Source organism: Macaca fascicularis, chromosome 19 (genome assembly GCF_037993035.2).
Source record: "Macaca fascicularis isolate 582-1 chromosome 19, T2T-MFA8v1.1".
NCBI lineage: Eukaryota > Metazoa > Chordata > Mammalia > Primates > Cercopithecidae > Macaca > Macaca fascicularis.
In genome coordinates, this window is record NC_088393.1 from 16526544 (window position 1) to 16554379 (window position 27836).

General features: G+C 53.0%; 1 protein-coding gene across 4 annotated transcripts in view; it reads left to right on the forward strand.

Annotated features, from left to right (window-relative positions):
- AP1M1 (adaptor related protein complex 1 subunit mu 1) overlaps positions 1–25761 on the forward strand; it is a 31915-nt gene extending 6154 nt beyond the window's left edge. The window contains exons 1-12 of one of the 4 annotated variants that reach the window (XM_065534866.2): positions 1314–1398; positions 1908–2023; positions 3614–3744; positions 4618–4765; positions 5959–5994; positions 16916–17042; positions 18048–18190; positions 18637–18708; positions 19249–19407; positions 23893–24018; positions 24660–24735; positions 24874–25761. In XM_065534866.2, the coding sequence (XP_065390938.1) occupies positions 1928–2023; positions 3614–3744; positions 4618–4765; positions 5959–5994; positions 16916–17042; positions 18048–18190; positions 18637–18708; positions 19249–19407; positions 23893–24018; positions 24660–24735; positions 24874–24896 (1137 nt within the window). In that variant the 5' untranslated portion in view covers positions 1314–1398; positions 1908–1927 and the 3' untranslated portion in view covers positions 24897–25761. Of the gene's footprint in view, positions 1–1313; positions 1399–1907; positions 2024–3613; positions 3745–4617; positions 4766–5958; positions 5995–16915; positions 17043–18047; positions 18191–18636; positions 18709–19248; positions 19408–23892; positions 24019–24659; positions 24736–24873 lie in introns of those variants that run through there. The other 3 variants (XM_045381196.2, XM_074026248.1, XM_005588322.4) reach the window with 3 other exon arrangements.
- The last annotated feature ends 2075 nt before the right edge of the window (positions 25762–27836 follow it).

The window sequence follows — 27836 nt, forward strand, 5'->3', positions numbered from 1 at the left end:
AGGCTTTTAGATGTGCATCTTCTGGAGGTTTCTGGCTGCTGAGTGGGGCAAGACTGTGGGGACAGGAGAGGACATGGGTAGGTGAGGAGTAGGCTGGGGCCATCGTGCAGGTGGGAGGGGAAGTGGCCTGGACCACGGAGGGGTGGTAGGGTACAGAGAAGGGGAGAGACTTCTCACAGCCCCACCCAGATCTCAGAGTCCCCCACCCTTCCTGTCCTTGGGCCCATGGGGAGACTTGGCCAAGCCAGTTTCTATCCAGGAGGTCTAACTGGCCACCCCACGGCTTTGGGCAGACCTGCAGGCCCATCTCAGTACCCACACTACTGCGGAAGGGCCTGCTTTGCAGCCACAGCCTGGTTTGAGCCCCAGCTCCAGCAGCCATGGGGCTGGAGGCGAATCCCTCACCTTCCCACAGTTTGGTGGGAACAACGACCCCTCGCTGCAGGACCATTCGGGTCAGTTGAGCTGACTTGTGCACATTGCTCCCAGCAGACATGGGCTCTCTGCCCTTTCCTGTGTTCTTGGAGACACTTGGGGCCTTGCCAGTAGTACAGTGTGGCCAATGGGCCAGAACATCCCCTGGGAGCCCTTTGGAAATGCAGAATCCCGGGCTCCACCCAGCCCTGCCCTGTCAGAATCTGCATTGTAGGAAGATCTGTTCTTGGTGACTCGTGTGCACATTCCCATGTGGGCTGTGCTGGTCCACGGCTCCCTGTGGTGCGCCTCTGTGTGTATTTCACCTGGTTCTGGAAGGCCCTGAGAATAGCTCTGAAGATGATCTTAGGTGGCTTTTAACCCAGGGAGCTGACAGTCCTCTGAAGCCGCCCAGGTATTGACAGGAGGGTGAGGTGGCTGTGGTCCGAGCTCAGCAGGAGCCATCAGATCAGTTTCTGGTTGGGCCCCCACATTTCACACCTGGGCTCACCCCTCTGGCTGAGTGGACATCCTTTCACCCCCAGCCGGGACAGTTCTCAGCAAGGCCGTGGCTGAATGGCACCCATGAAGCTGAGAGGCACCCCTGCCCCTGCTTATAAAGCATCTGGGGAGGGCACATTGCCAGGCAGCAGGAGGGAGGCCAGCGCTCGTTTGACTGGGCCAGCGTCCCTTTCCTGGGGCCCTGTGCTGTGCTGGGGTGAGGCGGGAAGAGAGGATGCAGCCCCCGCCCTCCCTCCTAGAGCTCACCGCTGGGCAGACAAGCCAGGCGGCACAGACATGCTGTGAACAGGGATGTCCGGGGTGCAGTGCGTGGGCCTACAGAGGAAGAACCAGCCTTCTCTTGGGGCCCATTAGGGAAAAAGGAACAGGAAGCGCCCAGCACACACTGACCCTGGGCGGCAGGGGCTGGCTGCCGTGGCAGAAGGGAGCATCTGTGCCAGACATCTCACGTACATTGCCTTGGTGAGTTCATTCACAGGCCCCCATTACACAGGAGAGAAATATTGAGGTTTCTCTAGAAAGATTTATTTCATGGGCCAAGGCTTGTGTTACCAAAGACAGGAAGGGCTGAAGCCAGAATTGGCCCTGGCTACTTGCCGCAGAGTCTGGCCAGGGGACCCTGGACCTCATCAGGGTCATGACGAGGTGTCGGCTTTGGAGGAGCAGGGCCAGTGTGTCCTGCTTTCTGCTCCTGGAATGAGCCTCACTCCCTCCCTGCTCAGGGCAACTCCTCACCCAGCCACTGGGACAGGTGCCCTGTGCCACCTGCCATCCCTGTGATTCTCTATGTCGGTGAGTGCTCCCTGGGGCCTGGGAGCATGTCCTTCTGGTGACTCCTGTGTCCCAGGTGTAGCTTGGACCAGGAGCTTGGTAGCCGACCATGGGCCAGGTAAACGGCTGGGAGTGGGGGTAGGGAAGGCTCTGAGGGTTGTGAGGGTTAGAGGGTCCCTCCATGAACCGGGATCTTCCAGGCAGCAGCCCCAGCCTCTGAATGCTCCTTAACTGTGACCACCGTGCAGTGGTTGCCACATCCAAGAAGAATGCGTGCGTGTCGCTGGTCTTCTCCTTCCTCTATAAGGTGGTGCAGGTGAGTCTCGCTCAGCGGGGCTGTGGGCTTGAGTGGCAGCTGTCTTGGCTCTGCTTGTGGACCTCCCCATACCCGGCCACCTTAGAGACAGCCGTGGCCTCCCTAGAGAGTGCTGGGGCTGGAACCCCAGGAAGTGGCAAAGGGGAGCCCCAAACCCCGCCGCCATGCCTGTGGAATTCTGTAGCTCGTGTTGCTCCCTGACCCCGGGGAAGAAAGGAAAGTGAACAGGAAAAGGTGGGGCTGAGCAGTGGTGCCCTGACCCTGGAAGGGACAAGCAAGTCCCCCAGCCAGCTTTGGAAGGATATGGGGTGACCAGCTGATGGGGCTGGAATAACCAGCAGAGCTGCAGAGCTGAGCCAGCTTAGAATGTCCCAGGGGGCTCTCAAGGCACAGATGCCCGAGGCCCACCTTGGAGAGAGCTGACACGCCAGGCCCAGGCTGCCAGTGAGATGCAGACAGCAGCCAGGGCAAAGGTCCTGGGACAGGTGTGTGTGTGGTGCGGCCAGGGAGGCCGGCATGCCTTTGGCAGAGTATAAAGCTGAGGTCAGCTGGGAAGAGGGCAGGTTATACAGGAGTGTGGATTTTGTTCCACTTCTGATGAAAGGTGGTGGAGGGCTTTAAGCAGGAGACTGACGAGACATGGTTTGATCTAAAGCAGCCTCTCTGGCTGCTGAGCAGAAGGAGGACTTGAAGGCAGCCTGGAAGCCAGTGAGGAGGCTGCTGCTGGCTTCCTGGAGAGGATGAGCCTGGCCGGGGCGGGCTCTGGGGCTCAAGAAAGTGGGGAATAGGACCCAGGAGGCCTGTGCTGGGCCTGGGAAAGCTTTCATCCCTCACTGATGCCGCCTGTGCAGAATGTTGGGGAACAGGGGCAAGCCTGGGCGGTGAGGGCTTGGGGAAGGAGCTGAGGGTCATCTGGGAAGGCCCCGCGTGCAGGCCAAGGGCTGCCTTCACTGGACCCGTGGTGCTGTCACAGGCGGGGCTGGGCCTGGCTATGACACCTGTGATTTCCAAGCAGGGGCCGGGCGATCACAGTCCTAAAGCGCACGGGGTCAGCAGATCAGAGGATGGGGGATGAGGGAAGGGGAAGGTCCTCACCCAAGGGTTGGGCAGTTCCTTTCTGCTTTAGTGACGCCCCTTCCTTCAGCATTCGTGCCTGCAAATGTGCTTCTAACAGCCCCTCTTCTTTGGCGTCCCTTCCTTAACCTTCTGAGCTTTCCATTGAAATGGGGAAGATGGTAGCTCATCAGGTCCTCGCCTGAGTCACTCCAGACTCAGGAAGGGATGACAGTTACAGTTGCTCAGGAGGGGCTCCCTGCCTGGGGGTGTCTGGGCAGGGAAGAGAACGGGGACATCTGTAGCAGCTCCAGACTGGTCCCACCCCACAGCCAACCACTGCTGTCCTCCTGCCCCATTACCTGGGTCCAGGGCCTGTAGCACGCCACTGAGCCTGGGAAGTGGGCTGTTGGTAGGACTTAGTGGGCAAATGAATGTGTGCAAGCGTTCATTCATTCCTCATCTGTCTGCTCAACGATCTGCCTCTCGTCCCTCCCTCCCTCCCTCCCTCCCTCCCTCCCTCCCTCACCGCCACAGGTGTTTTCCGAGTACTTCAAGGAGCTGGAGGAGGAGAGCATCCGGGACAACTTTGTCATCATCTACGAGCTGCTGGATGAGCTCATGGACTTCGGCTACCCCCAGACCACCGACAGCAAGATCCTGCAGGAGTGAGTGGGCAAGGGTGGGGCCTGGGGCAAGGCCTGGGCAGTGTCATGATATTGATGTCATCAGGTGTGGAAACAGAAGGGGCAAATTTGTGTTTGTATTGTCCCCCACCCGCCTTCCACCTCCAGCCGTATTCGGGTTTTTACTAAGTTGCTTAGTGGTTTTAATTCGTTTCCTCCTCTACACCCCCACATAACAGTGCTTTTCCTGCTCCTCATCTTTACTCTCCATCCGCACAGATGCCCTCAGTCCCTTGCTACTAAGGTAGCTCCTTTGTTTTTACTGTCATAAAATGAGACTTGATCGAAATCTCCCCTCTTTGGAATCCTGCCCTTCAGATAGTAAGCAACGTGAATTAAGTGCTTCCTGGGGGCCAGGCCCCAGCACTTCACATTCACTCGATTCATAGCCTCCCCATTTACCGTCTCCCCGTTTTACAGGGGGTCAAGCAAACAGACTCCCCGAGAAGCCTGTGTTCCTAACCACTGCACCTGCTGCTCCCTCAGCGGGATGGGGTCACCAGGTTACGCTCCGAGGCGGCAATTCCATCCGCATGCTCAGCGGGGACGGGAAGCAGCTCCACCCAGTTCTTATTTTCCTCCCCAACATGGTCTTCTTGGCCCCCGCAAATGAGCACTTTAGACTCTATAACTTGAGTGTATTGGGTTTTGGAAATTGTGAAGATCTTCCTGAATGAAGCAGCCCCACGTGAAACCACAGGCTGCCTTTTCTGGAGCTGCTGAAATCCAGGGGCTGTTTTCAAGGTGGCCAGAACCTGCCCTGCACCCGCCCTGACCCTGCCGAAATATCAGGGCCAGAAGCTGTGGCGTTGGTGCAGGTGCCACCTGCTTCACTCTGAGCATGTGGCCCCACAGGTACATCACTCAGGAAGGCCACAAGCTGGAAACAGGGGCCCCACGGCCCCCAGCCACCGTCACCAACGCGGTGTCCTGGCGGTCCGAAGGCATCAAGTATCGGAAGAATGAGGTGTTCCTGGATGTCATCGAGTCTGTCAACCTCTTGGTAGGCCTCCTTTCTTTCCTTCTTCTGTAGGATTTTATCTCCTCCACGATAGAAATAAACACAGCATTTTTAAACTGGCAAAGCCCCAAGAGCCATTCTGTGTGGTAACAGATAGCAGGATTCCGTTTGGGCCACTCATTGAAATGTGAGTTTGTCTTGTCTTTTTTTTGAGACCGAGTCTCATTCTGTTGCCCAGGCTGGAGTGCAGTGGTGCAGTCTCGGCTCACTGCAACCTCCGCCTCCCAGGTTCAGGCGATTCTCCTGCCTCAGCCTCCTGAGTAGCCGGGATTACAGGCGCCCACCACCATGCTCGGCTAAAGCTTGTTTTATCTTTATTAGCATTTATGCTGACTGAGAATCCATACATGCACATTATTTTTAAAAATTAGAAGCAGGATATGAGGTTAGAAAGTGAAGGACTCTTATCAGTCACCATGTACAGAAAAAAGAAAAAAAAAAAAGAAACCAAAGGGCTCCTATAATCAGAAAGATTAGGATTTATTCACCGCCAGCCTCTCGGGCCTCATTCTGTAGATAGACAGAAACAAGTATGTTGGTTTTTCTATAAACCTGAGATCATAAGATGTGGTTCTCCTGTAACTTATTTTTTTGTTGTCGTTTGGGTTTTGATTTTGCGTTCAGTGTTACTGTTTTGTATATATTTGTTGTTGTTTTTTTTTTAGTTTTTTTAATTATGAGGAAAGTTGACATTTTGAAAATGAATTTTGGCGCTTGTGCAGATTTGTGTACCCATCACCACACCCAAGACACAGAACCTCAAAACGTCCTCATGTTGCCGCTTCGTAGCTCCACCCTCCCCTCTTGCCCATTTCCTGGCCACCATCGATCTATTTTCCGTCACTGGAGTCTTCATCGTGTTGTGATTGTCACATGAACAGCATCATATGTCACTGTAGCTGTCTTTCTGAGATTGTCATATGAATGGCGTCATACAGTCATGAGCTCTCGAGTCTGGCTTCTTTAACTCCTTCTAATTCTTGGCAATTCATCCAAATCCAATTGTTTTGTGTATCAAAAGTCTGTTCCCTTTTATATTTATTTATATTTATTTTCTGTTCTGAACCACAGAAGGACATTTGGGTGGTTTTCCAATCTTTGGCAATTGTCAATAGAGTTGCTAGAAACATGTCGTGTCCAGGTTTATGTGTGGACATAAGTTTTCATCTCTCTAGGGTAAATACCCAGGAGTGGGATGGCTGGGTCACACGGTAAGTGTATGTTTACCTTTATAAGAAACTGCCAAACCATTGCCGTTTTGCATTCTCACCAGCAGCAGATGAGGGTTGTGATGACCCCACATCCTTGGTCAGTAGTTTTATTTTTGTCATCCTAATAGGTATATAGTAGTATCTCAGCATAGTTGGGTGGTTTTTTTTTGTTTTTTTTTTTTGAGATGCAGTCTCGCTGTTGTCGCCCAGGCTGCAGTGCAATGCCGCTATCTCCACTCACTGCAACCTCTGCCTCCCAGGCTCAAGCGATTCTCCTGCCTCAGCCTCCCGAGTAGCTGGGATTACAGGCGCCCACCACCAGGCCCGGCTAATTTTTGTATTTTTACTAGAGACAGGGTTTCACCATGTTGGCCAGGCTGGTCTCGAACTCCTGACCTCAGATGATCCACCTGCCTCTGCCTCCCAAAGTGCTGGGATTACAGGTGTGAGCTACTGCGCCTGGCCTGTTGCATTTTCTTAATGGCTAATAATGTTGAGCATTGCTTTACATGTTTCTTTGTCATCTGTATATCCTCTTTGGAGAAGTGTCTCTGTGCATCTTTTTAGCATTTTAAAATTGGGTTATTTTTGTATAGTTGAGCCTTGACAATTCTATGTATGTCCAGATAGAAGTCCTCTGTCAGATAGGTGATTTGCAAGTATTTTCTCCCAGTCTGTAGCTTCTCTTTTTATTCTCTTAGTAGTGTTTTTTGTTTGTTTGTTTGTTTGTTTGTTTGTTTGTTTTAGCCAGAGTCTCACTTTGTAGCCCAGGCTGTAGTACAAGTTGCATGATCTTGGCTCAGTGCAACCTCCGCCTCCCGGGTTCAAGTGATTCTCCAGCCTCAGCCTCCCAGGTAGCTGGGATTACAGGCGCATGCCACTGTGCCCGGCTAATTTTTGTATTTTTAGTAGAAACAGGGTTTTACCATGTTGGCCAGGGTGGTATCGAACTCCTGACCTCAGGTGATCTGCCTGCCTCATCCTCCCAAAGTGTTGGGATTACAGGAGTCAGCCACCATGCTCGGCCCCCAATACTATATTGAATACGAGTGGTGAGAGAGGGCATCTTTGTCTTATGCTGCTTTTCAGGGGGAATGCTTCCAGCTTTTGCCCATTCAGTATGATGTTGGCTGTGGATTTGTCGTAGATGGCTCTTATTATTTTAGGTATGTTCCTTCAAAACCTAGTTCGTTGGCTGGGCATGGTAGCTCACGCTATACTAAAAATAGGAAAATTAGCCAGCTGTGGTGATGTGTGCCTGTGATCCCAGCTACTCGGGTGGCTGAGGTGGGAGAGGATCACTTGAGCCCCAGAGGCGGAGGTTGCAGTGAGTCCAGATTGTGCCACTGCACTCCAGCCTGGGCGACAGAGCAAGACCCTGTCTCCAAAAAAAAAAACAAAAACCCAAAAAACCGTAGTTTGTTGAGAGTTTTTAACATGAAGAGATGTTGAATTTTATCAAAAGCCTCTTCTGCATCTATTGAGATGATCATGTAGTTTCTGCCTGTAGTTCAGTTTATGTGATGAATCATGTTTATTGATTTGCATATATTGAACCAACCTTGAATCCCAGGGATAAAAGCCTTCTTGTTTGTGGTGGATTAGCTTTTTGATGTACTGCTAGATTCAGTTTGCTAGTATTTTGTTGAGGATTTTTGCATCAATGTTCATAAAGGATATTGGCCTGAAGTTTTTTTGTTGTTGTATCTCTGCCAGATTTTGATATCAGGATGATGCTGGCCTCACAGAATGAGTTGGGAAGGAGTCCCTCCTCCTCAATTTTTTCGGAATCATTTCAGTAGGAATGGTACCAGCTCTTCTTTGTACATCTGATAGAATTCAGCTGTGAATCCATCTGGTCCAGGGCTTGTTTTGGTGGGTAGGCTATTTATTACTGATTCAATTTGGGAGCTCATTATTGGTCTGTTCAGAGATTCAGTTTCTCCCTGGTTCCATCTTGAAAGGGTATATGTGTCCAGGAAATTATCCATTTCTTCTAGATTTTCTAGTTAGTGTGCATAGAAGTGTTAATAATAGTCTCTGAGGGTTATTTGTATTTCTGCAGGATCAATGGTAATATCCCCTTTTTCGTTTCTAATTGTATTTATTTGATTTTTTTTTGTTATTAGTCTAACTAACAGCCTGTGTATCTTATTCATTCTTTTAAAACACCAGCTCCTGGCTTAGTTGATGTTTTGAATGGTGTTTTTGTGTCTCAGTCTTCTTCAGTTCAGCTGTGATTTTGGTTATTTCTTGTCTTCTGCTAGCTTTAGAGGTGGAGGCTTTTGCTTCATGAGTTCTTTTAGTTGTGATGTTAGGTTGTTAATTTGAGATCTTTCCAACTTTTTGATGTGGGCATGTAGTGCTGTAAATTTCTCTTAACACTGCCTTAGCTGTGTCCCAGAGATTCTGGTCTGTTGTATCTTTGTTCTCATTCGTTTCAAATAATTTCTTGACATCTGCCTTAATTTCATTATTTACCCAAAAGTCATTCGGGAGCAGGTTGTTTAATTTCCATGTAATTGTATGGCTTTGAGCGATTTTCTTAGTTTTGAATTCTATTTTTATTGATTTGTGGTCTGAGAGAGTGGCTGGTATGCTTTTGGTTCTTTTGCATTTGCTGAGGATTGTTTTATGTCCAATTGTGTGGTTGTTTTTAGAGTATATGCCATGTACAGATCAGATATATTCTCTTGTTTTTGGGTGGAGAGTTCTGTAGACATCTGTCAGGTTCAGTTGATCCAGTGCTGAGTTAAGGTCCTGGATATCTTTGTTAATTTTCTGCCTCACTGATCTGTCTAATACTGTCAGTGGGGTGTTGAAGTCTCCCATTGTTATTGTGTGGGAGTCTGAGTCTCCTTGTAGGTCTCTAAGAACTTGCTTTATGAATCTGGGTGCTCCTGTTGGCTGCATATTTATTTAGGATAGTTAGATCTTGTTGAATTGAATCCCTTATTATGCAATGCCCTTCTCTGTCTTTTTTCTATCTTTGTTGGCTTAAAGTCTGTTTTGTCTGAAATTAAGATTGCTACTCTGCTTTTGTCTGTTTTCTATTTGCTTGGTAGACTTTTCTCCATTTTGAGTCTATGAGGGTTATTGCACCTGAGATGGGCCTTTTTTTTTTTTTTTTTTCTCTCGAGGCAGAGTCTTGCTGTGTTGCCCAGGCTGGAGTGCAGTGGTGCAATCTCGGCTCACTGCAACCTCTGCCCCCCAGATTCAAGCAATTCTCCTGCCTCAGCCTCCTGAGTAGTTGGGATTACAGGCATGCGCCACCACACCTGGCTAAGTTTTGTATTTTTAGTAGAGATGGGGTTTCACCATGTTGGCCATGCTGGTCTCGAACTCCTGACCTCAAGTGATCCACCTGCCTCGGCCTCCCAAAGTGCTGGGATATTACAGGCATGAGCCACTGCACCCAGCCAAGATGGGTGTCTTAAAGGCAGCATATCATTTGGTCTTACTTCTTTATCCAGCTCTTGCCACTCTGTGCCTTTCAATTGGGGCGTTTAGCCCATTTACATTCAAGGTTGGTATTGATATGTGTGTATTTGATCCTGTCATTGTGTTGTTAGCTGTTCATTATGCTGACTTGTTTGTGTGGTTGCTCTATAGTGTCACTTGTCTGTATACTTAAGTGTGTTTTTGTAGTGGCTGGTAATGGCCTTTTCTTTCTTTCTTTCTTTTTTTTTTTTTTTGAGATAGAGTCTTGCTGCATAGCCCAGGCTGGAGCGCAATGGCATGATCTCAGCTCACTGCAACCTCTGCCTCCCAGGTTCAAGTGATTCTCCTGCCTCAGTCTCCCTAGTAGCTGGGACTACAGGCATGTGCCACCATGCCTGGCTAATTTTGTTTTTGTATTTTTAGTAGAGCCAGGGTTTCACTGTGTTAGCCAGGATGGTCTCCATCTCTTGACCTCGTGATCCACCTGCCTTGGGCTCCTAAAGTGCTGGGATTACAGGCGTGAGCCAGTGCACCCGGCCTTTTTTATTTTGTTTTGTTTTGTTTTGTTTTGTTTTTGAGATGGAGTCTTGCCCTGTCACCCAGGCTGGAGTGCAATGGCATGATCTCTGTTCACTGCAACCTCTGCCTTCCCAGCTCAAACTATTCTCCTGCCTTAGCCTCTTGAGTAGCTGGGATTACAGGTACCCACCACCATGCCCAGCTAATTTTTATATTTTTAGTAGATATGGGGTTACACCATGTTGGCCAGGCTGGTGTCGAACTCCTTACCTCAGGTGATTCTACACTCATAAGAGATACTGGTTTGTAATTTTCTCTTTTTTGTAATGTTTTTATCTGGTTTTGGTATCAAGGTAATGGAGGAAGTGTTTTTTCCTCTTCTTTTTTCTGGAAGACATTTTATAGAATCCATGTTAATTATTTAAACATTTGTTAGAATTCACCACTGAAACTATCCAAGCCTGGAGATTTATTTTACAAAATGCTTTTAACCATGAATTTCAAAAAAAAAGTTTTTTTTTTTTGAGACGGGGTTTTGCTCTGTTGCCCAGACTGGAGGGCAGTAGCGTGATCACAGCTCACTACACTTTGACTCAAGTGATCATCCTGCTCAAGTGATCATCCCGCCTCAGCCTCCCGAGTAACTGGAACTATAGCCATGTGCCTCCATGCCCAGCTAGTTTTTGTTTTTGTTTTTGATACAGTCTCTCTCTGTCACCCAGGCTGGAGCGCAGTGGCGCAATTTCAGCTCACCACAACCTCTGCCTCCCAGGTTCAAGCGATTCTCCAGCCTCAGCCTCCCATGTAGATAAGATTACAGGCATGCACCACCATGCCCAGGTAGTTTTTGTATTTTTAGTAGAGACAGGATTTCACCTTGTTGGCTGGGCTGGTCACAAACTCCTGACCTCAAGTGATCTGCTCACCCCAGCCTCCCAAAGTGCTGGGATTACAGGCGTGAGCCACTGTACCCAGCCCTAAAAAGGTTTTTTTAAAAAGCCATTCTTGTAGAAGAGGTCTACTGGCTACAGATTCCCTTGGTTTTCCTTTAAGAATGTCTTTATATTTTACCTTTATCCCTGAAGGCTGTTTTCACTGGATATGGACTTATGAATTGACGGTTTTTGTTTAGCACTTCAATATGTGATGTCACTTCCTTCTGGCATCCATCATTTCTGGTGAGAAATCCACAGTCCCCCAAATCTTTATTCCCATATAAGTGATGTGTTATTGTCCTCTGGCTGCTTTCCAGATTTTTCTTTGCCTTTAGTTTCAGCAGTTAGATGAGGTGTGCATATCTTTGTGTTTCTACTGTCTGGGATTTGTTCAGCTTCTTGGATCTGTAAGTTTATGTCTTTCATCAAATTGGGAATTTTTCCATCATTGTTTCCTCAAATATGGTTTTTTGTTTTTTTGTTTTGTGTTGTTTTTTTGAGACAGAGTTTCATTCTTGTTGCCCAGCCTGGAGTGCAGTGGCACAATCTCATCTCACTGCAACCTCTGCCTCCTAGGTTTAAGCTGTTAGAAGTAAAATGTTTATTCAGAAACAGAATGCTTGTTCCTCAGTACTGCAAGGAAAGATCAGCATTCAGACAAAAAGTTTTCTCAGCAAGGCAAATTTACCTTCTGCAGAAAGGGTGCTCCTTGCAGATGGAACAATGGCGAGAGCACACCTGAACAAAGGAGGGAAGCCATTTTTATCCCTTATGCAGCTTGTCCCTGCTGCTGTGTCCTATCTCCATTGGCTGGAGCCAGACCTCACAATCTAAGCTAAACCTGACTGCCTAATAACTTAAAACTTTCCTAAATAGGTAAAGGCAAGGGAGAACAAAGGAAAAAGAGGAAGTTGACTCATTCCCTTATATCTAACATCCTGTACATCTAAAATAAATATCTTGGTTAAAGTGCAAGGACATAGAATGTACTCATTCCCTTACATCTAACATCCTTATGTCTGAAACAAATATTTTGGTTAAAGTACAAGGACATAGAATGTGCTTATTCCCTTGTATCTAACATCTCTTACGTCAAAAACAATTATCTTGGTTAAAGTACAAGGACATAGAATGTGCTCATTCCCTTGTATCTAACATCTCTTACGTCAAAAACAAATATCTTGCTTACAGTACAAGGATATAGAATGTACTCATTCTCTTGTATCTAACATCTCTCACATCAAAAACAAATATCTTGGTTAAAGTACAGGGACATAGAATGTACTCATTCCCTTATATCTAACACCTCTTATGTCTAAAACAAATATTTTGGTTAAAGTACAAGGACATAGAATGTACATTATTTCTAACACTTACGATTTATTCTTTAATAAGAAGGGCAACTTTGAAAAGGAACTTTTTTGCTTTCTACAAAGTAATTCTCCTGCCTCAGCCTCCTGAGTAGCTGGGATTACAGGCATGTGCCACCACACCTGGCTAATTTTGTATTTTTAGTAGAGATGGGGTTTCTCTATGTTGATCAGGCTGGTCTCGAGCTCCCAACCTCAGGAGATCCACATGCTTTGGCCTCCCAAAGTGCTGGGATTACAGGCATGAGCCACCGCACCTGGCCCCCAGATATGTTTTTGTCATTTGACTCTTCCTTCAGGACGCCAGTGACATGAAAGACCTTTGGTTATTGTCTCATGTGTCCCCGAGGCTGCTTATTTTATTCTATCTTTTCTTCTCTCTGTTAGATTGGACAATTTACATTGATCTGTCTTTAAGTTCATAGGTCCATTGTCCCTTTCTTATTTGTCTCCATTCTGCTTTTTTTTTTTTTTCCGAGATAGGGTCTCACTCTGTCATTCAGGCTGGAGAGCCATGGAGCAAGCATGGTTCACTGTAGCCCCAACCTCCAGGCTCAAGTGATCCTTCTGCTTCAGCCTCCTGAGTAGCTGGGACTACAGGTGTGTGCCACCAAGCCTGGCTAATTAAAAAAAAAAATTTGTAGAGATGAGGGTCTTGCTGTGTTGCCCTGGCTGATCTCAAACTCCTGGGGCAAATTATCTTCCCACCTCGTCTCCCAAAGTGCTGAGGTTACAGGCATGAGCCACTGTACCTGGCCTCCATTCTGCTATTAAGTCCATCGAGCAAGTTGTTTATTTCAGTTATTATATTTTTTAGTTCTAAAATTTCTCCATTTGATTCTTCTCTCTCTCTCTCTCTTTTTTTTTTTTTTTTTTTTTTTTTGAGATAGGGTCTTACTCTGTTGCCCAGGCTGGAGTATAGTGGTGCAGTTATAGCTCACTACAGCCTCAACCTCCTGTGCTCAAGTGATCTTCCCATCTGAGTGTGCTGAGTAGCTGAGACCACAGGCATGCACCACCATGCCTGACTAATTCTTTTTATTTTGTATTTTGTAGAGACCAGGACTTGCCATGTTGCCCAGGCTGGTCTCAAACTCCTGGTTGATTCTTCTTTATGAGCTGTTTCTTTGCTGAGACTTTCTATTTTAACATTTGTTGCAAGCATTTGCAGTTTTAAAAATAGCCATTTAAAGTCATCAGATAATCCCAACATCTGCGAAGTGTTGACAGTGGTTGATTGGGTTTCTAGACAAGTTGACATTTTTGTGGTTGTTTGTATGCTGAGTAATTTTGGATTGCATCCTGGACTTTTTGAGAATTATGTGGTGATATTCTAGGCCTTACTTAAGCTATATGGGAAATATTGATATTTTTGTTTTAGCCAACAGCCAATCTTACTTTTAGGCCACACGTTCCAACCCCCAACCTGTAGACCATGAACATCACGTCAGTTCTTAAAGCCCCAGTCAAATTTCCAGGTCAAATCTCGTGGGTGTGCACTGCCCAGTGGCCAGTCTGGAACTGGGGTAGTTAGTTCAGTTCTCAAAGTCTTTGGTAAGTCAGAGTGTGGTATACGCACAGGATTCACACATGCTCGATTCTAGAGAGTTCTGGAGACATAAAGCACTTCATGGGGTGACTTTCCTGAGCTTCTGGCTCTGTGCCGTCTACCCAGTACTTTTCTGATACCTTGCGGTTTACTCTGTTGCACACATCTGCCATTGGGCCCACTTCCCAGCCCACATGGAGAGAGGACAGAGTGAGAAAAGGACAGCGGTTGCCCCACCCCCTCGGAACAGTAGCTGGCACCACGGGGCCTGGGACACGAGGAACCAGGGAGACGGGGGACTTCCGTGTTTTCCAGGAGAGTCAGGAGTTCCTCTTCTGGCCCCAGAGCCAGGCCTGGAGGCTCCACTGGGCTCTCATGTGCTCTGTGGTGCACACTTCTGCTTCCAGACTGCTGCTGCACTTTCTCATGGGGGTGGTGGGGACACTGCGTTCGGGGCTCTTCCCTGGTCCACCTGCCGCTGTCCTCCGTGTTCCAGCAACTGCCAAGCCGCCTGCCCAGGTTTCAGAGCTGTAGTCAGTGGCAGGGGAAGGGGCACCAGCCGACCCACCTCGCCAGCCGCTCGCTTTTATGTTCACTCTGGCCTCATCCCTGCAGTGTGGGTGGACTGTGATGGGCTCAGCCGATCCAGTCATGCAGGTCACTCGGGTGCCCGTTTCTGACGGCCACAGGCAGTGCAGCATTGGGCACACTTGCTCAGCTCCAGACGTGTGCACTTGGGTGTCTCCGCGACCTGGGCCGGGATTTCTGGAGGGCGGAGGCTCCAGACACGGAATTGCCAAGGAGAGTGCTGCCCGGAAAGACTTCCAGCGCGCTCCATGCAGACCTCTTCGCTTTCTTACTTTCTAAGCCATGGGACGGGACAGTGGCCTTGCTAACCACGTTCCCCTCTCCCCTGGGGACCCTTGACTGATGGTTTATTGAGCCCAAATCTGGGTGCCCTGGGGTGCAAAGGCAAGTCCCAGGGGACAGCTTAGAGAGAGCCGAGCAGGGAAGCGCTGGGGCTGCAGGGGTCCCTGCCACAGTGCGCTGCTGCATGTGGCTCCACCCCACACGGGGCAGCACAAAGGCAGCTGTCAGAATGCCGCCTTCCTAAGTGGCTTGCAGAGCTGGCAGCTGGGTCAACATTTGCCTCCAGTTGCGATCATGTGAGTGGAGCCTCGTACTTACACAGCCGGGCCCTCAGCAAGCATCCCTTCAGCACCCACTCTGGGAAGTGCACCGGTTCTGGGTGGCTTGTCACACCTCAGCTGAGAAGGTCCCGATTGCTGCCCACAGGGCTGAGATCAGCCTCATGGACTGAGCGGCTTTTCAGCTCCACTCCCTGGGCCTGCCTTCACGGCATTCGTGACCTCATGTGTTTAGTTACAGCTGGCTGCCGGGACAATCCCGACTCCCTCAGGAGGAGGCAGCACCCAAAGGGAATTAGGGGCTGTCACAGTTGAGAAGAGGGCACTCCGAGAAGGAGGCAGGCGAAATCCCAATGCTTGGGCTCCTGGAACCCCGGCCGGTGAGGGTCCCGAGCTCCTGAGCCTCCGCGTGTCCACTGAGCACCTGCTGCCACACACGCTGTTTCCAGTGCTGGACATGGCAGCGCACAGCCGCACGTGGCTTCCCGCAGCAGGGAGACAGAGACAGATAAGCAGGCAGTCGCAGGGAAGCTGTTGTGCACCATGGGATCAGGGAGCTGCTTGTGAGATGAGGACAGGACAGCACCAGGAGGTGAGGCTGGGGAGGTGACAGAACCAGAGCCCTTGGGGCCATGTCCAGTTCCCTGCCCCTCCCCAGGCTGTCATTTGCTTGGCCCCTCAGTTTTCCCGATTCTCTCAGAGGGGGCAAGCTGGTGAGGGTCTGTTTGTCTACCCAGTGCTTTTTGGACATCATGCAGAAAACTGCACAGACTCTCCTGCCACTCTGCAGACAGGAAACACAGGCCCTGCACCATGTTAGCCTGGCTGGAGCCAGCGTCTGGCCCCAGGTGTCCAAGTCGGTGGCCTTTGGCCCACTTGCTGGTGTGCCCAAGATGCTGGGCATGGCCTCATGCAGCATGGCAGTATGCAGTGGTGGCCAGGGCTGCAGCCCCTGCGATTTTTCTGCCTGTCACTCTGTGCCCTCAGCACGGGGCCTCCGATCTGTGCCTGTTTCCTGACTTCTAAAATGGATGCAAGAAGAGATGCTCCAGCATCTTGGCTCCCTCAGGACAGGCTAGGAGATGCAGGACCATCGCCCTGGTGTGGATTTTTAATTGCACTTTCAGATGCATCTCGGCATGCGCAGTGGGTTACAGCCCCTCAGGTCATCTCCGCACGGTCCCTTCCCCAGAGGTTGTCGAGGCGTGTGTGGAGCGATGCCTGGCGTGGTGGAAATGCTGTCAGTGTCAGCCACTGTGACTGGATTTAAGTTGATTATTTTGGATCAAGTGTTATCACACTTCAGGGTGGCCCTGGGAAGCAGGAAGGGGTCAGGACCCAGGAAGTGCCATCTCTCATAAGCCCTGGGGTGGAGGGGCCGGTGGCCTCCCCAGGAGGCCAAGAGGAGAAACAGCATTCAAGAAAAGCAAGTCTGGCCTGGTCCAAGAGACCCCAGCCCAGCCCACTGGGTGAGCAGGGACCATAAGGTCCTGGCTTGGGGCCAGCCGAGCTCATGGCCTCTCGAGGCTGATTCAGCACAGGGACCAGCTGCCAGGTCGGCCCGGGGCATTCAGGGGGCTCTCAGGAGGGAGGGACTGGTGCCTGAGAGAGAACTCTCAGAGGGGGCTCCAGGCACGCATCACCAAGCCCCATTGTGGCCTGAGGCCTAGAGGGCAGGACCCACAGTGTCCACCTCATGTCCACAGGGCCCCAGCGTTAAGGCTGGAATAGGGGGTGGGTGAGCCTGGGGACCCTCAGCCAGGCATGGGTTGGTTTGGGTTGGGGGTAGGCCTGAGCCACAGTTGGGACTCCCCCAGCTCAGGGGATACCCAGGAGAGAGATGGGCTTGGAGGTGAGAAGGGCGTTGAGAGTGGGGTGGCCAGAGGGTCACATGACGTGGTAGGAGGCAGTGGCTGGTGAGTTGCAGACCTCCCCTCACGCCCACACCACCCCCCCCAGGTCAGCGCCAATGGCAACGTCCTGCGCAGCGAGATCGTGGGCTCCATCAAGATGCGGGTCTTCCTCTCGGGCATGCCCGAGCTGCGCTTGGGCCTCAATGACAAGGTCCTCTTCGACAACACGGGCCGTGAGTACCTGTGCCAAGGGCCCTGCCCATGAGGACGGCTTCACCGGGCACGCACATTACAGCCCAGGGCAGGGTTGGGCCAGGCGGAGGAACAAGCTAGTTTCAAGCACTTGGTTTAGCAGCATTTCACGCTGCTTGAGACAGCTGTGTAGAGTATTCATCCATCCCGGGACATAGAAGGCGCAGGGGAGTGAAATCCTCCAGTCCAGCTGGGAGGCCCCCATCACCTGGCCTCACATGCCAGGTCTTGCACCCTGCCCTGCACTGCCCAGGCCGCTGGAGCTCAGGCTGAGGCCTTGCTCGCTCCCTCCCAGGCCAGGTTCTCCCTTCACCTTGGGCCCTAGGTGTGGGCTGTGTGAAGGCCACACACGGTGATTCTCGCTCCTGCCGCTGGTCTGTAACACTTCCCACGGCAGGGGTCAGAGGGGCTCAGAGGGGCTCAGGGCCTGGGTTTGCAAACTGTGCCTCCCGCCTCTCAGCTGTCACAGGCCACTGGAAGAGGGTGCAGTGGCTAGGCATGCCCCCGTTCCTGGCCCAGTGAGGGCTTCTTGGGCATCAGCCCATGAGGGCAGCTCCCCGCCTGGGGCTGGGCAAGGCCCCACCCACATAGCCCTCAGTGAGGTGGGAAACCGAGGAAGACCCAGGACCCCGTGGATGCCGGGGCCTGAGCCCTTGGGGAGCCCCGAGCTATCCCCCAGCCGAGTCCATCGATCAATCATTCAGTGAACGTGTCCTGAGCAGGTCCTCTGGCTGGGCCCTGGGGTGGCCGCTGGAGACTCAGCATGAACCAGACCCACCAGCCCTGCCCCCCGGGACCCCAGGAGTATGAGGAGTGACGGGGCAGTTGTCTTGGGACCCAGCCCCCTTGGTGTTTGTGGCCCAGGCTGCTGTTACTGCGTGGACTGGGGGCCCTGCTCTGCTGGGGTGGGTCCCAGGGGGTAGGAGTACTGCTGAGAGAGTGACCCGGAGGGCCCAGGTCTGTTCTACCCTCACCCCTGACCCCAGGCGGCAAAAGCAAATCCGTGGAGCTGGAGGATGTGAAGTTCCACCAGTGTGTGCGGCTATCACGCTTCGAGAACGACCGCACCATCTCCTTCATCCCGCCCGACGGCGAGTTCGAGCTCATGTCCTACCGCCTCAACACCCACGTGAGTGCGCCGCCCCGGGGCTGGGCTGTTGGTGGCCGCCTCCTCCCCTTCACCTCCAGGAGGTGAAGCCCAGGCAGGCGCCAGGGCTGGCCCCACCCCATGCTCCATGAGCTGCCTGGCTCCGCAGAGATGGAGTCTGAGGACCTGGGACTCCGAGCTTTCTGAGGGGCACAGACCCCTTTGGCCACCACACCTCTTTCCTAGGCAGCCCCCTAGAGCAGGCCCTGCGCATGTTTTCTGCATTTGCACCGAGGCCTCCCTAGTAGCTCCCTGCTGCCTCGGCCTGTCTGCCCTGACCCTCCCTGACGCTGGCCATGCACTCCCCACAGGGCCCTGGGCCAACAGCTGGGCAGATGGCCCCTTGCCCTGGGCCTTGGTTTCCTCTCTGAAATGGGCCTTTGTCAAACACGGCCAGGTGTGAGCACCCTCTCTGCCCTCCTCGGCAGGTCAAGCCTTTGATATGGATCGAGTCGGTGATTGAGAAGCACTCCCACAGCCGCATCGAGTACATGATCAAGGTGCGGGGGCCCGAGGCCACCCACTGAGGGCCTTCTGGTGTCTCTGGCCCGTCCTGGGGGCCTGACCGAGGGCTGGGGGTGCCGTAGGGCTGCCATCCATGCACCCTCGCTGTGGCCTCAGATGCAGGCGTGGCCTGACACTGAGGAGACAACGCCTGGGGCCTGCTCCTAGATGGTGCCACTTGTGGGGAGGGGCCTGTAACTAGGCATCCAGGACACTCCCAGAGGTATTGCCCCCAGTGGAGCACCTCTGCCCCTCAGTGACCCTGTCCAGCGCAGCCTGACCCTGGGACACAGACATTGTCCTAGGAGGGCAGGGCAGAGGGAGGGATGGGGAGCCTTGGAAGCTGAGCAGACAGGAGGACAAAGATGAAACGCCTGAAATTAGGCCTTGGGAGAGTCTCAAGGGTAGGAGTAGTGCCTGGAGAAGTGGGGCTAGGGAGGATTCCCCAGGCCAGGCTGAGGGACATGTGGCCTGGAGGGGCTGGGCTAGCTCACTTTGGCCTCCATAACCCTGGGCCACATCGGCCTGGCCTGCAGGCCAAAAGCCAGTTCAAGCGGCGGTCAACAGCCAACAACGTGGAGATCCACATTCCCGTGCCCAATGATGCCGACTCACCCAAGTTCAAGACGACGGTGGGGAGCGTCAAGTGGGTCCCCGAGAACAGCGAGATCGTGTGGTCCATCAAGTCCTTCCCGGTGAGCACTCCATCCAGACATCCACATGCCCCCTGCAAGGCAGCCTGGGTGCCGCAGGACCCCTGCACCTCGAGATGGGGTGACCGTGGCCACCGTGTCCCCCACACCTGGGACTTCTGAAAGGGTGGACGGAGAGCCAAGGACTGGAGGGAAAGCGGGAGGAGTCAAAGGCTGACTTGGCCCCTGGGCCCCTTTCTGCTTTCCTCTTGTTTGTGAACCAGCCTCTGTCTTCAACCTCAGGGCAGTGCCCTCTCCCTCTCTGTGCTGCCCCCGAGTACTGATGTGAGATGGGGCTCCTGTCCATGCAGGCCCTGGAGGAGCCCCGTCCACTCCGGCAGGTGCAGGCCCTTTCCGTGCAGGCTCAGCCTTGCCTGCCATCAAGGGGCATGGCTGCCTGTAGGCCAGAGCAGCACAGCCTCCCGAGCCCTGCACCAGCCGCCCATGTCCTGGGCCAGCTCTGCACCGGCATGACTTCCCCGGCACCGTGTTAAGGATTCTGAGGGCTTGAGTCTGGGCTTGCTGGGTGTACGCAGTGCACAGAGAGGCTAGGCCCGGGCGTGGCTCTGGAGCCAAGCTGGTTGGCACTGACCTGCTCCGCCAGGCGGGCTCAGGGCAGGCGCTACTTTCCATGTTCTCCCGTCTCTCCGGCTGCAGCCCCAGCTGAGTTAAGCTGGAAATGCTGCAATTCAAGCGCCTTGAATTTCATGATGGCACTTTCCCTCCCGGCCTCAATCTAATCACATGACATAAAATGCAGACAGTAGAGGAAGGAGAGAGAAAAGCCCATTACCCCACCACCTAATACTCCCGGCAGCCTTTCTGCGCGTCTCCTTCTCACCTTTCTTTCTGCGTATTTTGGTCTTCCTCATTATACGTAAGTAGAGCCAACTCGGCGCCTGCCCTTCCACGCGGCGCTGCGGCCGAGCGTTTTCCTTCTGGTGTTCACTGTCTTCTTGGCGGTCGGCTTTGGGAGCTGTGGAATATTCCATGGAGGGGTGGTGACCATCCCTGATTGCTGGATTATCTCTTCTTTTCCTGCAATTCCACTGTTGAAAATAGTGTTTGTCATTTAAAACACAATGGGAGAATACCTCATCAAATAAACAGCATGGTGAGCTGTAGACGGAGGAGGAAGGGACAGGGCTAAAGGCCGAGGCACAGGCCAGCGTGGACCGTGCTTGTGTAGATTTGACTTCGAAGCCATGCACGGGCACACCTCATTTTATTGTGTTTCCCAGATACTGCAGTTTTATTTTTGTTTCAGTTTTTAAACAAATGGAAGGTATGTGGCAACCCTATGTTGAGCAAGTCTGTTGGCGCCATTATCCCAACAGCACGTGCTCACTTCGCGTCTCTGTGTTGTCACTCTTTAGCAATAAAGTATGTTTTAACTAAGGTATGTACATTCTCTTAGACATAATACTGTTGCACATTATTCAGACTACATTATACAGTAAGCTTTTTTGTTTTTTGAAGACAGTCTTGCTCTGTCACCCAGGCTGGAGTGCAGTGGCACAATCTCGGCTCACTGCAGCCTCCACTTCCCAGGTTCAAGCGATTCTCCTGCCTCAGCCTCCCGAGCAGCTGGGATTACAGGCATGCACCACCATGCCTGGCTAATTTTTTTTTTTTTTTTTTTTTTTGAGACGGAGTCTCTCTGTTGTCCAGGCTGGAGTGCAGTGGCGTGATCTCCACTCACTGCAAGCTCTGCCTCCCGGGTTCACGCCATTCTCCTGCCTCAGCCTCCCGTGTAGCTGGGACTACAGGCGTCTGCCACCACGCCCGGCTAATTTTTGTATTTTTAGTAGAGGCGGGGTTTTACCATGTTAACCAGGATGGTCTTGATCTCCTGACCTCGTGATCCGCCTGTCTCAGCCTCCCAAAGTGCTGGGATTACAGGCGTGAGCCACTGCGCCCGGCCGCCTGGCTAATTTTTGTATTTTTAGTAGACATGGGGTTTCACCATATTGGCCAGGCTGATCACGAACTCCTGACCTTGTGATCCACCTGCCTCAACCTCCCAAAGTGCTGGGATTGCAGGCGTGAGCCCCCGAGCCCGGCCAGTAAACATAACTTTTATATGCACTGGGAAACCAAAAAATGTGTGTGACTTGCCTAACTGTGCTATGTGCTTTATGGCAGTGTCCAAACTGCAATATCTCAAGGTATACCTGTCAGTGCTTTCCAAGCATATAAAACAAAATTAAATCAAAATGGAAAAAAAGGTAATTCCTAAAAATGAAAAGCAAAATTAATTCATCAGCATATCAAGTTGATGACAGCTACAGATACACATTACTTCAAGTAACACACCCTAAAGACAAAAGTGCAGGAAATAAATTTTAAGAAATACAGAGAGGTAGATGATTGATAGATTAGATAAATAGATACCCTTCCCTCTTTCTTAGATTGCTGCATACTAAAAGGTTTTTTTTGTTTGTTTTTTCTTTTTCTGAGAAGAAGTCTCGCTCTGTTGCCCAAGCTGGAGTGCAGAGGCACGATCTCGGCTTACTGCAACCTCCACCTCCCAGGTTCAAGCGATTCTCCTGCCTCAGCCTCCCAAGTATACAGGCACACGCCACCACACCCGGCTAATGTGTGTATTTTTAGTAGAAGCAGGGTTTCACTGCGTTGCTCAGGCTGGTCTCAAACTCCTGACCTCAGGTGATCTGCCTGCTTTGGCCTCCCAAAGTGCAGGGATGACAGGCGTGAGCCACCACGCCCGGCCTATTGTGAATAATGCCGCTGTGAACGTGGGTGCACACACATCTCTTCAAGACCCATTTTCATTTGTTTTGGGTGTATCCCCAGAAGTGGAATTGCTGGATCATGAGGTAATTCTATTTTCAATTTTTTGTGGAAGTGCCAGAGTGTAGGCTGTTTGCTTTTAAACGCAGTGTTTCTCTGTCCTGTCCCTACTGCCGTTTGTTACCAGGGTAGAGAATTTGATGTGTGCCCATGGGTGGCCATGGCACCATGACACTGTCCACCTGGATGGAGAGCTGGGCCGGGCCTTGCGTCCGGGCCTTCTCCTGGCTCTCTCTGCATCTCCCATAGCACCCGCTTCATAGAAGTTGCTGCCACGTTACTTGGTGCGTGGGTACCTGTGACTATTGGGACGGCAGCCTCTAGGATTGTGGCCTGTCCTGTTCGCCTGTCATTCTCCCTTGTGATGATGGCAGCCCTGTCCTCTTTTGTCTGCCTTTGGCAGCACGCCTGTCAATGCCTGTTCTTCCTACCCAGGGAGCCCTTCTCACTGTGCCTTTGTGGCGTCGAGTCGGTTTTGGTGTGTGAGCTGGCGCCAGCCTACAGCTCATCGAGAGCAGAATTAAACCCATTCGGCTCAACACGACAACACAGGCTGGGCATGCAGGCCTCCATGGCCCCTGGGGAGGGTCTGCTTCCCTGCCTTTTCTTTGGCTTGTGTTTTCACTTTGGTCTTTGCTAAGGTTCAGATTTGGGGTCAGGCTGAGTGTTTGGGACACAGGCTAGTCACCGAGCAGGTTTGTTCCCTCACTGCCTGCTTCACCAGTTGCTGATGTTGCATCATCCCCCCGTCATCCTCCCGGAGTCTGTACTCAGCACATGTCACCAAGTCAGGCAGAGTTCTCACTGTCACACTGCCCTTGTGGCAGTAGGCAGAGATGGACCACTTGGCCCTGCCCCAGGTGCATGGGGCGGCCCCTGCTCTGAGGTGGAAACAGCTCTAGTTGGCAGCAGCTCCCCCTGAACCTCGGCCTGAGCCCTGGGGAGCACAGACTGTGGGGTTCCAGGCGTGGCCAGAGCTGAGATCGTGCCCCCGACTGCTCAGGGTGAGACCAGGCACTGGGGGCGACCAGGCTGCGACCTGTTGTTCCTCAAGGCAGGGAGAGGGTAAAGGCCACCCAGGACTCCGGTTCCAGTCGGAGCCAGAGCCGCCCCTGCTCACCCTCAGGAGCAGGACCCAGGGCTGACCCGTCACTCAGTGCACGCTCCTTGGTTTCTTCCTTTTGTCGCCTCTCCCTGGTCATGGTTCTCACCTGGACACTCTATTTTCTTTCACATGCTGTCCTGAGACTGGGCGTGTGGCCTCTGTCCCCGGCAGCCCTCACCTGCCACGGTCATTACACGCTCTTCCTTCCCATGGCCGGTCTGTGTGGTTCGCCAGCCTTGGAGGAAAGTGCATTCAGGGAGCTGGAGTGGGGGGTGCTGGGCCACTGCAGGCCACACTGGCAGGGGCTTGGTGACTGGGGCTGGCGGCTTGTTGAGCTCAGCTCTGGGTGCCTAGGTGTCCTCATGGGGCAGCTGGACACCCCAGAGCAGAGGCTGTCCTTACCAGCCTGGGGCAGCACAGGGCCAAGCTTTGGTTCCCCAGCACAGGGGCTCATGCTCTGCTCCCTGGACTGGGGTGAGTGGTCAGTCTTTGCCCATCGCCACTAGGGCCAGAGCTGTTGGCTAAGCTGGGGCAGGGCCTGGGCCTGAGCGCCTCCCCCGTCTGCTCCCCAGGGCGGCAAGGAGTACCTGATGCGGGCCCACTTCGGCCTGCCCAGCGTGGAGGCTGAGGACAAGGAGGGCAAGCCCCCGATCAGCGTCAAGTTCGAGATCCCGTACTTCACTACCTCCGGCATCCAGGTACGCAAGGCCCAGGCGGCTGGGCCCAGAGCAGGGACACAGGCCGCAGGGGACACATCAACGCAGCCAGCTTGGGAAGGGGTGTCGGTCAGCTGGAATCAGGACCCTGCAGTGCTACGGGCCTCTGCCTCTGCCTCACCACAGACGGGGAAAGGCCAGGCTGCCTCTGCTCAGCCCTGACCCCTGAGCTCAAAGCTTAGAGATCATTCTGCCCCAAAACTAGCGTTTGAGGCTCTGCCATCCATACTCATGCCCCGTGGGACCTCTTTTCCCTGGCACCCCCTCAGAAGCCCACAGAGGGAGGAGAGGCTCCCACACTTTTCCCTGGCACCCCCTCAGGAGCCCACAGAGGGAGGAGAGGCTCCCAGAGAGCCAGGGGCCTTCTGGCCAGGCGCCCCCAGCAGGCCACCAAGGCCGTGTCTGCAAGCCACACCCTGGCTCCTCAGCGCTTCCAGAGGCGGCTCTGCCCTCCCACACCTTTGCATGGTCCAGACAGATCCCTTTCACCCCCCTGAGGCCTGTACTCATCCGCTTGTCATGGCCTCCCCTGCCAACCCCAGGCTGCCCCAGCAGGAATGATTAAGGGGGGACCAACAGGGCAGGAGCCTGCGGTGCTCAGGGCCCTGCTACCTGTGCCCCAGGTGCGCTACCTGAAGATCATTGAGAAGAGTGGGTACCAGGCCCTGCCGTGGGTGCGTTATATCACGCAGAACGGAGGTGAGTGAGGCCCCACCTGTGGGGTGGGGTTGTGCTGAGGGGTCCTCTGTGGCTACCCCCAGGGTGGAGCCATTGGGTCGGGTCTTGAAAGCCGGGAGGGTGCAGAGCCCAGCATGACGCCTCCCTCCTGTCTCCTAGATTACCAGCTCCGGACCCAGTGAGGGGCTGTCGCGGCCAATGCCCCGGCCTTGGGGCTCCTGGGACACACCTGCCAAGCCTGCCAGATGGAGGGGCCCTCCCTGGTCTCTGGCCACCCTCCCAGCCTCCGCCCAGGGACCCCTGCCTTCCCCAGGCCACCTGCTCTGCCGCTGACAGTCGTCTTAGAAGCCCCTTTCCCAGAAGAGGCTGGTCTTGAGAAGGCTCGTCTCTTTGCCCCTGAAGTCAGTTTCAGGGGAAGGATGTGAAAATTTTCCCTTTTGAGGTTACAGCCTTTTATGCTGTTGAGCTCCCAGGTACCAAAAAGCTTGGCCAATGCTTGCCAGCCAGCCAGCTGCAGTTGGCATCTGCCACGAAGGAAGCACCAGCCTCGCCGGGCCAGCAGGGGCGTCATTTTGTTGCCATTTTGTTGAATGTTATGGGTTTATGGGTGTTCCTGGAACTTGTCTTTGTGCGTTCGTTGCTGTTTGTGTTACCCTCACTGTCCCTATGTCCCACCCACGTCCTCCGGCACTCAGGCAGCACTTAGTGAGGACGAGCCCTCACCCCTCTTGTCTTCCTCCCCGGCAGCGCCCGCAGCGGGCCGTTTACACATTGGGGCCGGCACCTGGCGCTCTCGGGAGCCACTGCAGCGTCTGCCTGCTGCCTGGACTCGCAGGCCTCGCTAGGTCACAAGACGCTGTCACTCAGCCGGATCAGTATTGACCCACCAGGGGAGGTAGGGATCGGTGAGAGACGCCGGCCTCAGACTTTTTCCCACTGAGGGTCCAGAGAGCGGGGCCACGTGTCACCCACGTCTGCGCTTGGTCACCCGCCCTCCCTACCCTGTGTGTGTTCACGTCATAGTTACATTAAATTCCATTCATTGAATACTCCACAGCCTTCCTCTGATGCGGCGTGGTCCCGACCCCTCCTGCGTGACCACAGGCAGCTGCAGGGCTTGCCTGGTTTCATCGCCGGCCTTCCCTGTGGCCCCACGAGGTGTCACCAGCTCCCTCCGCTTCCCCAGCTGAAACACAGGAAAAGCAGCTGCGGGAAGAGGCAGCTGCGGCGCTGGACCGTGGGCCACCACTTCCGGGCCACACAGATGAGGCCACGGAGATAGCGTCTTCTCCTCTCATCCAATCTGCTCCACCCTCAGATGGCCAACAGCTTGTCCCCACCTCTCCCCAGACTAATGGCCGACTCAGAGCGTGGTCCTTGTGTCCACAGCAGCAGCCCCTGTGTCCCAGCTAGAAATGCAGGTTCATGGGCCAGCCCTGACCCACCAAAGTGGAGGCTCTGGGGCCAGGGTCCCAGAAAACATTAACAAGGCCCCAGGTGCTTCTGTGAACTGCTACCTGGTCCATGGGGGAAACAGCACATAGGAAGTGCCACCTGTCCTTGGCTCCCTCCCGGACTGGTGCTGATGGTCCTGCCTGGCCAGCAGCCTCTTGCCTGCCTTCTCCCCGTCCCTCTCCTGTCTTGCTGAGCTCATCCTCAGGTGTCTAGTGGGCATCCGACCTAATGGCCTGAGTAGAGCCTTCTGCCCACGTAGGTCTTCCCCATCTCAGTCAGTGATGCTGCCCCAGCCCAGGCCTCAGACCAAAGCCCTGGGGCCTCCCTGGGGCCCCTCCCCTCGCTCTCCACACCCATGTCGGCAGCCAGCCCTGATGGCCCCTCCAGGAAACCCTGGGGCTGACCCCATTGCCATCCGTGCTGCCACCCCCGGGGCCGAGCTCCAGTGTGGGCTGTCACCGTCCCCCACCCTGCAGAGCCCCCATGCTGGGACACTGCAGGGACAGGAGAGGGCTGGTCCACAGGACAGAAGAGAGACTTCAGTTTCCAGCAACTTACCAGATAAGACCTGCAAACCCTCCACTACAGACAGTAGAAATGCAGGAAATAAAGCAGACGCGCCTAGCCGTGCCCATAAAAAAGCGAGGAGATCCGCAGGAGCCCAACACGAAGGAAGTAGACGTGGAAGTCACCATGGGCTCACACCGGAGTTGCTCTTGGAAACTGCAGGGTTTAGGTTAGGTTTGGGGGCCAGGTGGCAGATAGGACTTTGGGCCTCGGGAAGATGGTGAAATGCAACGGAGGTGACTCCTACGTGAAGCTGGGATCCTCAAGGGTCCTGATACTCACAGTAAAAAGATGGACTAGAAAAAACATTTGCCCTCCAACCCGAGAGTAAGCACTGTGTCCTCTCTCTGCCTGAGATCCGCAGGAGAAAACGTCACCACTCATTTAGACCCAACACTTGTAATACCAATATGGTTTGGAGACAACCAAGCCAAGATGTCTGTGACACAAAACCTCCCTGGAGGGACCTAACTTCATCCCTTGTTACGGAAGATCCTCGCACACAATCCACCCTAAACATGAGGGCACATCCTGAAAATTACAAAACACGGGCGTGAAAGCAAACTAAACAGCGGGATCAGATCCTCACGAACTTCGAAGATTCTCAGGCATGTAAACAAATACACTCAGCATTCAGTCTGCTCCAGGTGCTTAAAGGCACAGAGACTTTGAATAGAAAAGAACAAAATGCTGTTAAGACAGAGCTGTTACAACATCCAACAAGGCAAATAATTTGCATGCGGGTTATAATGTCTACAAATCAGAAAAAGAGAACCTAACAAGATGGGCAGTGTGTGAACAAACAGTATGAAGAAGATGAAATACAAATGGCAAACGTTCGGCCAGGTGTGGTGGCTCACGCCTGTAAGCCCAATAGTTTGGGAAGCCGAGGCGGGCCAATCACTGGAGGTCAGGAGTTTGAGGCCAGCGTGGTGAAGTCCCGTCTCTACTAAAAATACAAGAATGAGCCAGGCGTGGTGGTGCACGCCTGTAATCCCAGCTACTCAGGATGCTGAGGCAGGAGAATGGCTTGAACCCAGGAGGTGGTGGTTGCAATGAGCTGAGATTGCGTTACTGCACTCCAGCCTGAGCAACAGAGC